Source organism: Poecilia reticulata, chromosome 3 (genome assembly GCF_904066995.2).
Source record: "Poecilia reticulata chromosome 3, P_reticulata-male-v2, whole genome shotgun sequence".
Classification (NCBI taxonomy): domain Eukaryota; kingdom Metazoa; phylum Chordata; class Actinopteri; order Cyprinodontiformes; family Poeciliidae; genus Poecilia; species Poecilia reticulata.
Window position 1 is genome coordinate 15,257,532 of NC_088832.1, and position 13,643 is coordinate 15,271,174.

At 37.5% G+C, this 13,643-nt stretch overlaps 2 protein-coding genes across 2 annotated transcripts; one reads left to right on the forward strand and one right to left on the reverse strand.

Moving 5' to 3' along the window:
- Nucleotides 1-291: 291 nt before the first annotated feature.
- ca7 (carbonic anhydrase VII) lies at nt 292-6,645 on the reverse strand. Its single transcript, XM_008405099.3, has 7 exons — nt 6,488-6,645; nt 5,812-6,009; nt 3,384-3,502; nt 3,049-3,144; nt 2,314-2,376; nt 2,060-2,215; nt 292-1,118 (listed from the first exon to the last, which is right to left on the reverse strand). Exons 1-7 carry the CDS (start codon nt 6,522-6,524, stop codon nt 999-1,001), a joined length of 789 nt encoding a protein of 262 aa, XP_008403321.1. The 5' UTR covers nt 6,525-6,645; the 3' UTR covers nt 292-998.
- Nucleotides 6,646-7,744: 1,099 nt separating this feature from the next.
- nae1 (nedd8 activating enzyme E1 subunit 1) lies at nt 7,745-12,759 on the forward strand. The gene is made up of 20 exons (XM_008405100.3): nt 7,745-7,900; nt 8,298-8,401; nt 8,484-8,544; nt 8,645-8,675; nt 8,843-8,914; nt 9,126-9,205; nt 9,318-9,427; nt 9,605-9,714; nt 9,886-9,948; nt 10,049-10,112; nt 10,219-10,310; nt 10,399-10,458; nt 10,571-10,704; nt 10,820-10,895; nt 11,217-11,256; nt 11,562-11,648; nt 11,765-11,857; nt 11,961-12,075; nt 12,158-12,207; nt 12,310-12,759. Exons 1-20 carry the CDS (start codon nt 7,851-7,853, stop codon nt 12,417-12,419), a joined length of 1,602 nt encoding a protein of 533 aa, XP_008403322.1. The 5' UTR covers nt 7,745-7,850; the 3' UTR covers nt 12,420-12,759.
- Nucleotides 12,760-13,643: the final 884 nt, after the last annotated feature.

A 13,643-nucleotide genomic window follows, 5' to 3' on the forward strand; every position in this document is an offset into this window, starting at 1 on the left:
TTTTCTATCGTACATTCCTTGGGGCTTGGACTTGGCTACTGATTACCTTGAACTCAGTACTGGTTGCTGTCACCACTATGAGGGAGGTTAAACATTTGCTTGAACAGCCTCTGCTTCAAGAAAAAAAAAAAACCTGAATCATCTGGAAGAAATCTGTTTGTGCTAGTCGGTCAGTTAATATTTTATTAAGAGAGTTTTGGGTCTCAAAGGTGTTCAATTATGACTCACATGCTGGCCAAAAGTCAAACTTCTCATCTTTACAACAAAAAAAAAAAGGGAAACTGAGAAAAGGATATTTTAGAATTTTATTTTCTTCAAGAGAAATTTCAGAAAGATACATTATAAAAATATTTAAGCCATCTAGAAAGTACATCTCTTGCAACAAAACTATAATAACTTAAGAGCCACTTTTCAGTTGGGTGTCATGTGGTGTCTTTGCCACCACATTTTAATATATCTCAAAAATAGATCTTGTTGGAAACATTTTAAAATATTCATCAGCAAGGTACCTGAGAAATTCATGTCCCGTTTTGATTTATAGACAACAGAGCAGTTTTAACCCAAGACTGGATAAACAGCTGATAAAAGGTTCAGTGCTAAACGGTCAGGCTGTTGGTAACCTGTAGATCTGGCTGCTATTCATTTCACAGTGTTTCTTGCTTTCTTCGATTAACTGCTCCTGGCGTAGTGCAAACCAGGCTTTGATCTTCAACTTTTAAGCTTAAATACATTTCTTTTTAGATTTGTCAACAATTTCTTGCGATATTTTAAAATCTTTTTAGAAAATATCATTTACAAATTCTCAAAGATTTCAGATTGAAAAAAAAAAAAAAAAAACTGCATCTCTGTTCTGACAGGAAACTTACTCCTGCTAATGTTACTCTGTGCAAAATGGATCAAAAAAGCTTCTGGAGAAACTACCATACAGTAAAAGTACACTTGCAATAAAGCATGCCCCGTCACACAAAAACTACAAGTTGATATGCACAGAGGTGAACTTAATTGGAGGAACGTACTAGCCTCTCTTTGAGAGGCTGAGGAGGCCTGAAGTTGTTTTCCATGCGCATCCTCTGACCATCCTCTTCACCACTGAACTGGAGCAGTCGGAACATCCCCAGCTGCACGTGGAGACACAAAGACATGGCAAGTAGTTTTAATCAACAAAGTCAGTGCAACATATTTAGACTTCTATAGCAACACAAGTTGAATTATAGCACTAAAAATCTGTATAAAATTATATAAACCAATCTATGATAGCCATATATTCAGTTGGACAGAGGCATAAAATAATTAAAAGCGATTAAAATAATAAAAGAGCTAATCTATTACTTCCTCCATTAGGTGAGTGTAGTTTGTGTGACGCCATATTAAGGTGCAGTTTCAAGCAGTAAGAATATGATTGCAGAAAAATGTGTGCAGAAAGAACTTTATTTTTTGTTAAAAAAGGAAGACGTGGGTAAACGTGCTGGTCAGTTGTGTTGTATTGCTGAAAGTGTCTACATTCATACACATGTGAACAAGGCTGATTTGCCCCTCTTATTCACTGTGTTATGGTACAAGTGTTAAAACTGAAAATGGCTCATTTCCAGCTGTCATACTGTATAGATCCAGAGAAAGGGGAGAAAGGAGAGCCGCCAACCTTCAAATTAACAAACAGGAATACACAAAAAGTTGAAAGAGACATTATTCAAAATGGTTGCTAGAACATTTCCTCTTGTAATTTTATATAGCTCACAGCTGCTTCCTTCCTCCCTAAAATGAAACATTTCCTTATTGGACTCGTATCTTGCTGTGCACGAGTACCATGTGAATGAACATATTACTGCTATCGATTTCACAGTACGATATTTTAGTTTAACGTTCAACAACAACAAAAAGCGTTAGCGACAAATCTACATACATCTCTAAATTACTTTTTTGTGATAATGAAAGAAAGGCTCATCTTGGCCACTTTCCACAGGCCCACCCCATTTCTACTGGATGACATGACATGGATTCAAAACGACAAATGTCTTTTGAATTTAAGAGTTTTGAGTTAAACCGTTGGGAATGTCCTCACTTGCTTGTCCGAGACCCCGATCGGATCTTTCAGGACGATCCAGATGACGCTCTCGTGTAAGGGAGGTGTGGTCAGTGAGCCCGGGTAGGTCCAGTAGTGGAGGTTGCTGGGTAGGAGGCACTTGGGATTGAAACCTTTGAAATCTGTGGAGCTGCCCTGTAGGAAAAGTACATAAACACCAACAACAGCTTTTACAATGCACTTATAAGGGAGAGAAAATGTAATAAATGTAAGCAGTACAATACAAGCCTCACCTTAAATTTCACCATGTACAGAGCATCTGTAATCATGTGAAGCCATCTGTGGTCATCACCTAGCTAACAGAACAGACTGGTTCTTAAAACTGATATTTGTGTATTTAGAGAAACTTTTACAAAAATTGCATGCATTTATTTTGCTAGATTATGATTAGGTTTGATTAAAAGATATAATCTTTTATTTCCATTCACACAGGATGAGATGAGTGCTGGATCTCCAAGTCTTCTGCAACATATTGCAAAGACTGTCCATGGGATCAAATGCCACAGTTAAAGTGAAAGTGACGACTCAGACTTTACAAAGGAGGTCAAATGAATTGCTCGTGACATTAAAATGTTGAAACAAAAGTTCAAGCAGACTGCAGACTATTATATTGGAACCTTTCTAAAGACAGATATATCTTTTCACGTATAGAGTATGATAAGGCTGCTGAAAGAATAAGCCATGCACAGCAGATATGGGCAAGAAAAAAAAACTGATAAAGTTTTACGATTTGTCACTTTAACCTACAGTATCTGCTTAGCCAGATCCAATTGATTATCATTTCCTACCAGACAAACTCCATCACCCACCGAGCTGCAAAAGCTATTACGCTAGCTTTGTCAGAAACAACGTTTCTTAATAGTGTCAATCTAAAAACAATACACAAATTTATAGAATTTACAACACTCTAAGAACTTCAAAAATATGATAGGATGAAACTACAATTGGACATGCATCAAATGTTGTACCTCTAAAAAGATGCCAAGAACAGCAAGGCCGTCAGGAGCCGTTGCTGCTTCCTCAAACGTCTTGTACTTGACAGCATTCCAGTGAACTAAATGCAACTAAAGAAAGAGATAAGCAGAAAAACTAAATTGGGAACAAATATATGCTTTCTCTGCTGGGATGACATGTCCCTAGCAGTCATACATCAACAGGATTTTATGAAAATAAACTAATATCCAAAAAAGCTCGTCTTCATTCTTCAATTAACCGTACAAGTTAACAGATGTTACCCATGTCTACTGGGTCTATTTAGTTACCAGCAACCTAAGAACTGAAGTATTTAAATCCAAACACAGACCTCCGATGCATAGCCAACTCCTGCTACAGTGTGCTCAGATCCTTCACATCCCTTTTCACCCCAGTGGAAGTGAAACTGCTTGAGTCTGTAAGGGTTGTCAAGAGGGCCTCCTTGAATCACTTTAGGCAGAAAGAGGAAAGTGAGAAAAATAAATTGCAAGTCACACGTGGCATCAACTGTACCTTCACACTCCCACTTTTCAGGAAGTGTTACAGAAATGCCTTCCTGGAACAGAGTACCATGTAAAAAGGCGTCAAACACAGCCTGGCACCTTCTCTCTGAGCTGCAACAAGATGAGTCAGTGCAGTAACATTGACCTACATTTTTTACTTCTTTTTTTTTTTGCAGTTTTCAGTTTACATGAACACTGTCATAATAAACATGGAAGATGATGCTGATTCAGTCCCAGTATATCATCTTTCTATATCTCTGTGTAGTTGACCTATATTTTCTGTGGGTACTCCATCCTCCCACAGCTTCAATTTGGGAATATTATACATGTCAGGTTCTCTGTCTTCCTCAACAATCTAAAGTCCAGTTTAGGTGCGTCTGCCTGGTTCCCTTCATTTTATATTTTGACCATGTATGGTAAAATGTAGACATCTCTTCCATTAACTCAAATTTTGTTCACTATTCCCCATGTTCAGTGGCATTTTGATATTCGCCATCTTTGCTTGGGCACCTCAGCCACAAATATATTTGATCTAAACAGCAAGAGAACCATTAAAGATATTACCAGCTAAGAAGAGTCTGAAATCATGGCAGCTGAAATATTGGAGTCCACAAAATATTACACTGTGGCAGTCCTTTACAAACATTATGTTGCACATGTACAATTGTGATTGGTTACATTGTTCAGTACTACAGCAGATTGATAATTTTAAAGCAAATAAGCCACATTTGGCACAAACACAGAGGCATCTTCGCACTGCAACATAATTCCTTGACGCTAAAAGTTGGCTCAATCCCTTTGGGTGCACTTCATCAAAAAGCTCATTGTGCTGTTGAATTCTGAACTTCAGAGACCACAATCAGGAAGGACTGTGTTAATAAAATCAGGCTCCATCACAATCAACCCGTTCTTGTTTACCTCGTTTGAAGGTAAATGAGTTCCCTCACGCGAATTCTTTTTTAAATTTGCTTATGATTTGACTATGGGAGATTGCATAGGCAACACAGAGAAACAAATTACAAAGTATACACATGAAACAACTTACACTTTGGCACATGAAAACTAATAACTGTATCTAAATGTAAGGAGAGCTAAAGTAGTTATCACTGAGTTTTGAGAACTTTCTACTTAGCACCGATGAAAACATTGCAACCGTTCTGGTTAGTTTCCCAAAGACAACAACTTTCTGTGTTTTGAGCGTAAAAATCCACAACAAGCCAAACAATCTAAATCAGCTTTGAAGTGTATAGAAGAACCTACAAAAAAAATAAAAGGTTAATCAAAAGGCTCGTGAGAAAAGAAAGGTCTGGTTAATGTAAATATAAAAAGGTCATGTGCCTCAGAATGTTCTCCCAGCACGTGAAAAATAAAAAAAAGTTTTGATGATTATTTGTGCATGAAACTAAACATGATCCAAGAAAAAATAATCCCGATTTTTTTTTGTATGCATTTACCCATTATAATTTTTGCTTGAGTTATTTGCTTGTCATATGTAATTATTTTTTACCCACACAAATTAAAGATCTTGATAACTTTACCCAATTGGCTCCAATTTTGTGTGTTTTGCAAGTGATTGTGTGTTGTGTCCCAGTACTAAAATGCCACTTTTGCAATTTGTTTGAATTATTTTCCTTTTCCCAGATAGGTAATTTCCCAAAATCACATTTCACGTCTCGAAGCAACTTGCAGGCAGTTTGGGAAACATTGGAGAAGACTCGGTGCTGCTTGTGTTTCCTTGCCTGTCATTTCTTTAATCCGTTATTTCCCTACATTTGCTTGCCATGTGGAAATTCTGTGTGGAACTGCCCACACTTCTGTACTCATCATTCATGGTGATTGCAGGGTGGCTATCACGCATCCACCCCGTCATAAAAACAAGCATTGTCATAATAACCACTGAGATCTCCGACAGGTTATTATATCTTTTGTCCAGCAGACAGATCTTCATAAAGTGTTAGCTGCACTTTCCTGCCTCATAATCAGAGGTTCATTTACAGCCTTTTATTATGGTCAGTAATACACCTGGTTTGCACTTTCCAAAACTTGTTGTCCTTTGATTTCAGCACAGATTTTTACAGCATGTTTGCATCGGCAGATAAGAGAGCGACATTATCTCTGAACTATGACCACTATTGAAAGTTGCAAGGTGATCTTTAAACATTGTCCTTGCAAAGCTTTCTGATAATTTCAGGGGCAAAAAATTCTGACAAAACCTTCAGGGGAAAATAAGAAAGTCAACAAACAGATTATTCTCACCTGAGCGGTCATCAGAGTCATTAAACTCCACAACTACAGAGTGTCCATTGTTGGCGATGTTAACAGATGTACACCGGTCATACTTCAGGAAAATAGGACCCAGGCTGCTGTCACGTCTGGCCTCATTAGGGATGATGTCAATGGGAGATTGGCGGTTTCCTTTGGCAACTGGGTACTGTGTGTGCCACGCTGAAGGACCTTTAAATTAGGGGGGGGTAAAACCCATATTTTTACAACAGCTTCAATTCATTTAAGGCATAAAATAAAATCAACTCCCTGCACATGCTAAGATCAAAAATAAAATTGCTTTTATTTTGTCCCCTTGACAAAATAAAACCCATACCTCAAAATCTACCCTAGAAATTTTACAATTCATCATCAGACTTCTGTGCAAAACAAGTGAGTAAAGACTAACTCATTCTTAAAAATGGTCAGAAAGCATTATTTATTAGTCGTTTCCGCTCTCAGAAGTCCAGGGCAAACTCAACAGCAGATTCTCAAGGTAAAGTGACAGCGGTCGGTCACCCTTTAAAGCACCGGGTTAATCCCGGTTTAACAGCCTGCAGGTATCCTTCCGGAGAAGCAGAGCAGGATCCGTTTGTGCAGCTCAGAAACTATTTATTACGCTGAAATCATTAAATATGTTATACAGAGTCTGATTAAGAATTTTTTTTACCGTCCTCTTTTCCGTATCCCCAGTGGTGTCCAGTCATTGTCCTTGTTTGCGGCTTAAGTCACACTTAATGACGGTCACAGAGATCAGCTGGTGCAGCTATTGATGAAGTTTATTAAGGGGGACGGACAATTACTCCCGGTGTGACACGCCCACTCGCTCCCACATAAATAAATCAATCAGTAATTTATCCATTTATGGACAGACGTGGAGATTATAATTCAAGAAGCGTGACAATTTTTACATAAATGTGTCACGATTATTGATGGAAAATGTAATGAACCCTGAAATAATAGGCCACTTCTTTCTTTTGAGTACTGTCAGTTATTTGATAGGAAAAGTAGAAAACAAATAAGATGAAAAACAGCTTTTCTGGGTTACAGGATTTCTTCCTGGAAGGGTTTTCGGAAAACTAAAAGGACAAAAGTAAATAAAAACAAATCTATTTTAAAGTTTACATTTTCTGCAAATAATAACTTAAAAAAATAAAACTTTGGGGTTGTTTTTGCTTGTTATGTCCTATAAATGTTGATGTGCTCACATAGACAATATGTGGGCACCATTTACTTGTCAGCATAGGGATGTTCAAATTACTCCAACATATCCAGGACCCATGAATGGACCATTTACCAAAGTTGTCATCAGATGTATGGGGTAAATATTGCAATCCTTTGAACGTTCATCAAACATCAAACCAATTTTCTATCAATGCATTTGGGCCATATATTTAAATTCTGACCCCAAATCAATGCTAACTTAGATGTTACTAAAATGTTGGACCACTTTCATTTGTCAATTTCCTTATTTTAAATATTCTCAAGTTCAATTAAATTTATTTTTTGAGCAAAATACAAGAGATTTTAATTGAAAGGGAAAGACAGTTATAAAACAAAAAAATTAAAAATACATTAAAACTTTACCAGTAGGTATTTTCTTCAAAATGTAGGAAGGAAAAAAATAAAGAAGTAAAAATATAATCAGAATTGAGTAGGAAGTTGAACAAATTGGCCACCGAATTGAAATGTTACAAAACGAAGCTTCCTTGGATTCACCACAAAATCGCATAAAAGTATATAAAACATTTTTAATACACTTTTGTGCAATATTTATTTTGTCTACGGTTTAATGCTTTTCACAATATATAATAGTCTCTCAACCTTCACCCAACCCAGTTAAAATAAAATGCAGTCCAAACATAAAAATATAAATTATTAATTATTTTTTTAAAGCGTGCTTCTCGTATATCTGTTCCAGCATGTTTTTGTCGAAAGTGCGCATGGGGATCATCGCGCCGCCACATTCGTGTCGAATCTAACGCCGCGGAAGTAAAACTAGAGCCATTAACGTAAGTCATTTTAAAGCTATTATGGCAGCCACCAAAGGCTCCAAAGAACAAAAATACGACAGACAGCTCCGGTAAGTTTTATAAGCTTCTTCACTAAGAAACAGGGCTTTGTGTAGGTACATGTCATGGATAGTTATTCTCGGAAGTCTCAGAACACGTCGTTAAACAAGTTGTGGTTCCATGTTAGCATTAGCTTGCTTTGCTATATTTTCTATCAGCATCGTTGGCTTTGAGGTTGATGGAATAAATGTCGGTTTTGACTTTGGTTTCAATCAGAGAAAACAGCGTTTCTTCTACCACGTGTTCCCACTTTCCAACCTGTAAATACTGATGTAATGGCTTAAAAATAAATATGAATAGAATAGGAGATGATATCACAGTTGTTTTTGCAAGGTGCATCGGCTGGACATGATTGGTGTTGCACAGTAAAATGAAATCATGTGTCTTTGTTGTGTTTTCCACCATCAGTCTGTGGGGTGACCATGGACAGGAAGCTCTGGAGAACGCACATGTATGTCTCATCAATGCCACAGCCACTGGAACAGAGATCCTGAAGAATCTGGTGCTTCCAGGTAAGAGGATTATGTTTGTGATGGGTGCTGCCAATGGAGACAAAAACAGTTGTCTGATTGGGTGAAATCATATGTTTGACAGGGATTGGAGCTTTCACCATTGTAGATGGACATACAGTTGCTGGGGAAGATGTAGGAAATAAGTAAGACTTTTTATTTATTATTGTTATTTTTAACAACTGACCTGAAATGTATAATTACAGATACAGTTAAAATAACTATCTTTGTCATTTTGTCTTGCAGCTTTTTCCTGAGCAGCAACAGCATTGGAAAGGTTGGCATACATGAAATTTTTCCGATTTAATTTCTTGTTGTCACAGTTTCTGCAAATTGTCTGTATATCTCTGCACATATCCGTGCTTAGGCATCAGGTCGTAAAGGTATGGTTAATGGGGAAAAATAAAGTGAAGTTTGACTCTGAGTGGTGTTCTGGCGTTGCAGAATAGAGCACAGGCTGCCACCGAACTACTACAAGAATTGAACAGCGACGTGTCGGGAAACTTTGTCGAGGAGGTTTGAATTCCTTTCATTTTGACAACTTTCAAAAACTTAAAATGTGAAATTCGGAAAAGCACAATATATTTAAATTGTTGATGCACTGCAGATATGTTTTGGAAGAATGTTCTTACATTAATGAAAAAGCAAGATTATGATAAAAGATTTAAAAATATGCTGTGTATATATAATGACATATTACTCTTGCTTGTGTTTTCTATCCCTACAGAGCCCAGACAAGCTTCTGGACAATGATCCAGAGTTTTTTCACAGATTTACAATAGTCATTGGAGTCCAGTTGCCAGAAAGGTACAAGATGTTGTCCAACTAGTTTGGGAAAATGGCATGAGTGGCATGTTTGTTCTTTTATTTTCTGTCTGCCAACTCTTATTTTCTCTCTCTCTTTCTAACCCGTCAACAGCACATGTTTAAGGCTCGGCTCTGTTCTGTGGAGTGCCTGTGTACCTTATCTAGTTTGTAAAACCTATGGCCTCATAGGCTACATGAGGCTAGTAGTGCAGGAGCACACAGGTAAGAGACCGGGTTCATTATCTTAGAACTTTCTGTTATTTCACATTAACAATCAATAAGAATATTTTGATTAATGACGCTACATTAACATTCTACTCGTGCACATGTACACGATCATGTGTGTAGTTAATTTGCTCCTGTATTTATAAACTATTACTTTGCTGCCTCTCTTTTTAGTCATTGAATCTCATCCGGACAACGCATTGGAGGATCTCAGATTAGATCAACCTTTTGACGAGTTTAAGAACCACATAAACTCCTATGACCTTACAAGCATGGAAAAGAAGGTGTTGGTTTGAAGTTAGCTTTCACATTAACAGCCCTTTTAAATTATCCATCTATCCATTTTCTTTACACCCTTGTCCCTTAGTGGGGTTGGGAGGGTTGCTGGTGCCTTAAATTATACTTTTTTTTTTTATAACAATCACTTTCCCCTTTTCTCTCTGTTTTATTTGTAGGATCACAGTCACACCCCATGGATTATCATTGTTGCTAAATATCTGGATAGATGGCTCAATGAGGTGTGGAACTTAGTTCTGTTATCTGTTCCTGGAGGCTCAGTCTTTATTTTGAAAGTGTTTTGTTTTTGTCTAATATGCTTGTGGTTGTTTGTGGTTGCAGCATGATGGTCAGCCACCCAAAAATTACAAGGAGAAGGAATCCTTCAGACAAATGATTCGGGAAGGTATCTGTGTACCCCTGGATTGTTTTTGTTGCCTGTTAATCAACTGACTGAAATTTATACTTGTTCTATAAGATTTATTCTCTATTAATTTTTGTTTACATTTTAGGAATCTTGAAGAATCTTAACGGTGTTCCAGAAGATGAAGAAAACTTCGACGAAGCTATTAAGAATGTCAACACTGCGTTAAATCCAACAAAGGTGTCAGATCCTGTCTTCTATTTAGTAGATCCAATCTGTAATTGGATCTGCTTTTCTTTTTTTTTCATAATATCTCTGGTTTCTGCAGATTCCAAGTGCTGTTGAAGATCTCTTCAGTAGTGAACAATGCAACAACATCACAGCGCAGGTTTTTTTTTGTTTGTATCTCTGTAAATGCAAGCATTGTTATAAGGCACAAGAAATACATGTTTACATTACAAATGATCTGCATTTTAATTTGTTTCTTCCTCTCTGTTTAGTCTCCATCCTTCTGGGTGATGCTGCGAGCTGTGAAAGAGTTTGTTCACAGTGAAGGCAGTGGAAACCTTCCTGTACGAGGCACCATCCCTGACATGATAGCAGACTCTCAGAAGTTTATCAATCTCCAAAACATGTAAGTTGGGGGAACATTTGGACTCCAGCTGTGAGAAACAAGGACTTGCTGGTCATGAATCAAGTTCTGCCAAGTGGCGAAACTTTTTATTTTATTTTGTTTATTTTTATCTCAGCTACAGGGAAAAGGCCCTGCAGGATGCAGCAGCTGTTACTAAGCATGTTGAAAGTCTACTACAGTCTGTTGGGAAGGTCAGTCATATGTCCAAGCTGTGCAGGATGATTGTGTTTAACTTGAAGGATTTAAACAAGTGATCATGCATTAGCATGTCTGTGAAGGTTTCAATAATCTTTATGCTGTTGCTTTTACTAAAAGCTAACTGTTGGTACATCAGAAATGTTGTGTCAGAACATGTTTCCTGCAAGTACTTTACTAAACAGTTATCGTCATGCCTTATATATTAATCCAAACGTACACAGTTTATGTGGATCATACTTTATTTTAAAATATTTGCTTCAATTAGGACAAAACATTAAGTTAGCTGATGTTTTTCCCCTGTTTTTTTTTAACAGCCAGCAGAGAGCATTTCTGAAAGAGACATCAAGCTGTTCTGTAAGTACTCTCTCTGTACTCAGCATTTGAAATGAATGATATTTTCTCTGCTCATATTAATGCAGCCTTGAGCCATCCAATTATTAATAATATTCTTTAACAGTCACACTGAGAACATTTGTTTTTTATTCTGATCAGTTTCTTTTGCAATTCACTTGATGTCTTTTTGTCGCGTTAGATCTTTCTGGAAATCTGAAACTACCTGCACTTGATTCAGTCCTGATTAGCCAAAATAGTTTAGTTGTGACTGCTGAACCTGCAGGAAAAATAGTTTTCTAACTGAAGGCATTTGTTTTGGTGCGTAGGTAAAAACGCAGCCTTTCTACGTGTTGTGTGCTGCCGGTCTTTGGCTGAAGAATACCACGTGGATTCAGTAAATAAGGATGAAATAAGTAAGTCTGAGAGAATTGTATTGCTTATATAGTTTGTGTTGAAGCTGTTACTTGAACCTTTTGCTTCACTAATAAAGTGAAAGTAAATGACTGTAAATATCAAAATCTTTTCTCAGCTTCTTGCATGGACAGTCCAGACAGCGAGATGGTCTTCTACCTCATGCTCCGCGCTATTGATCGCTTCCATCAGCTGCACTCTCGTTACCCAGGTATGAAACATGTTCTTTTTTTTTTCTTCTGTTTTTGAAATGTTACAACACTTTGTTTCCTTTTTCATTTCTGCTTTGTATTTATTTATTTTTCTTATGAAAGGAGTGTATAACTACCAGGTGGAGGAAGACATCAGCAAGCTGAAGCTGTGTGTGAACAGCCTGCTGCAAGAGTACAACCTCAATGTCAACATAAAAGATGACTACATCCATGAGTTGTAAGTGCTAATCACTGCTTCACTGGCTGCTCAAAGTAGCCGTCAGAGCTGATGCTAATTAGTCACAATTTAACCCCTGCAGTTGTCGGTACGGTGCAGCGGAGCCACACACAGTCTCCGCGTTCTTAGGAGGTAAATTCTTCCCCAACGCGTTTACAGAACATATCCCTATAACCGATACAGTTGAACTCCTCTGTGATGTCAGCTAACATATTTTGTCTTTGTGCTGTGTAGGATCAGCTGCTCAGGAGGCAATCAAGATCATCAGCCACCAATTTGTGCCCTTCAACAACACTTTCATTTATAACGCCATGTCACAGACCTCTGCTACATATCAGCTATGAATACAGTCAGCTATGAATACAGTAACGGAAACATCTGCAACAGCGGCAGAAAGGATGAACTTATTGTAAAAATGATTGCAATCCTTCTTGTAGGGAAGAAGATCATGAAGATGTTTTTTTTGTTTTTTTTTCTTCTAACAGCCCTCACCACCACCTTTCTGTCCTGGAGAGACAAACAAACATGATGGCGACACTCCGTTAGTTTTTTCACCTTTGTTAATACATTAGTCTCTACAGCACTTTGTATGTGTGGTGGTAACCTTTCATCCCAGCTGTTTGTCACTGTGTTTGAAGCAACATCTGTAAAAACATGTTTTGCTGTAAAAGATTCCAACAGTTATTGAGTGTGTTTGTCTTCAGTGCAAATGTTGTCCCCAGCTGGTCTGCTGCTTTTATGTGAGATAAATGACATGTTTTGTCTTAAGTTTTTTATTCAATTATTTCAAAATAGTCTGGTGAAAAGCTTCACTCAACCAGCTCTACATATGTAGAATCCTTACATACGTTATACAATATGCTTCACAGAGATCAGAAACAAAGGAGCAAGACTAAAAATACCAGGAAATGCCGAACTAAATATAATGGGCAACTAAAATGAAATGTCTTAACAGTGGGAAAAAACCTGTAAAGTACTGAAAAATGTTCTTCAAAAGACAAATGTAAAACATTAAATTACATCTTTGGTGAAATCTAATTGTAAAACTACAGCTATTTTAAGCAATAAGTTCAAATATACTACAATAGAATTAGAAAGTAGTATGCATTTTCCATTAACTATTGTTTTCATATAGAAAAATGCTGTATATCGAATATAGCTTAAAATAAATTTAATTACGTACTTAAAATTGGCCTCTGTCTCTTTAAGAAGCTCAAACTTTATATTGCACTCTGCCTTCAGCGTGTTCTGAGCTTGACTGATTAGCTTGATAGACTACAGTTCAGTTCAGTGCAGTTCTGCCAGGTGTTTAGTGAAATAATTGCTGCTGCCGCTAGTCTGTGGCGCTGAGTGGGACAGGAGGGGAGGAATGCTCTGCGAGGAGGAAGCTCGGCTGGAGACTGCAGCACTGAAGGCTACAGGCTTGTGAAAAAGGCGGCACTTTGAGAGGGTAAGCTAGGCACTCTGTCCGAATGGCTGCCACGGGAGATTTAATGACTTATCAAAGATGCATGACGGGATGCTGCAGGTATGTTTTTAATGAGGGAATAACATTATAGCGTAATAGT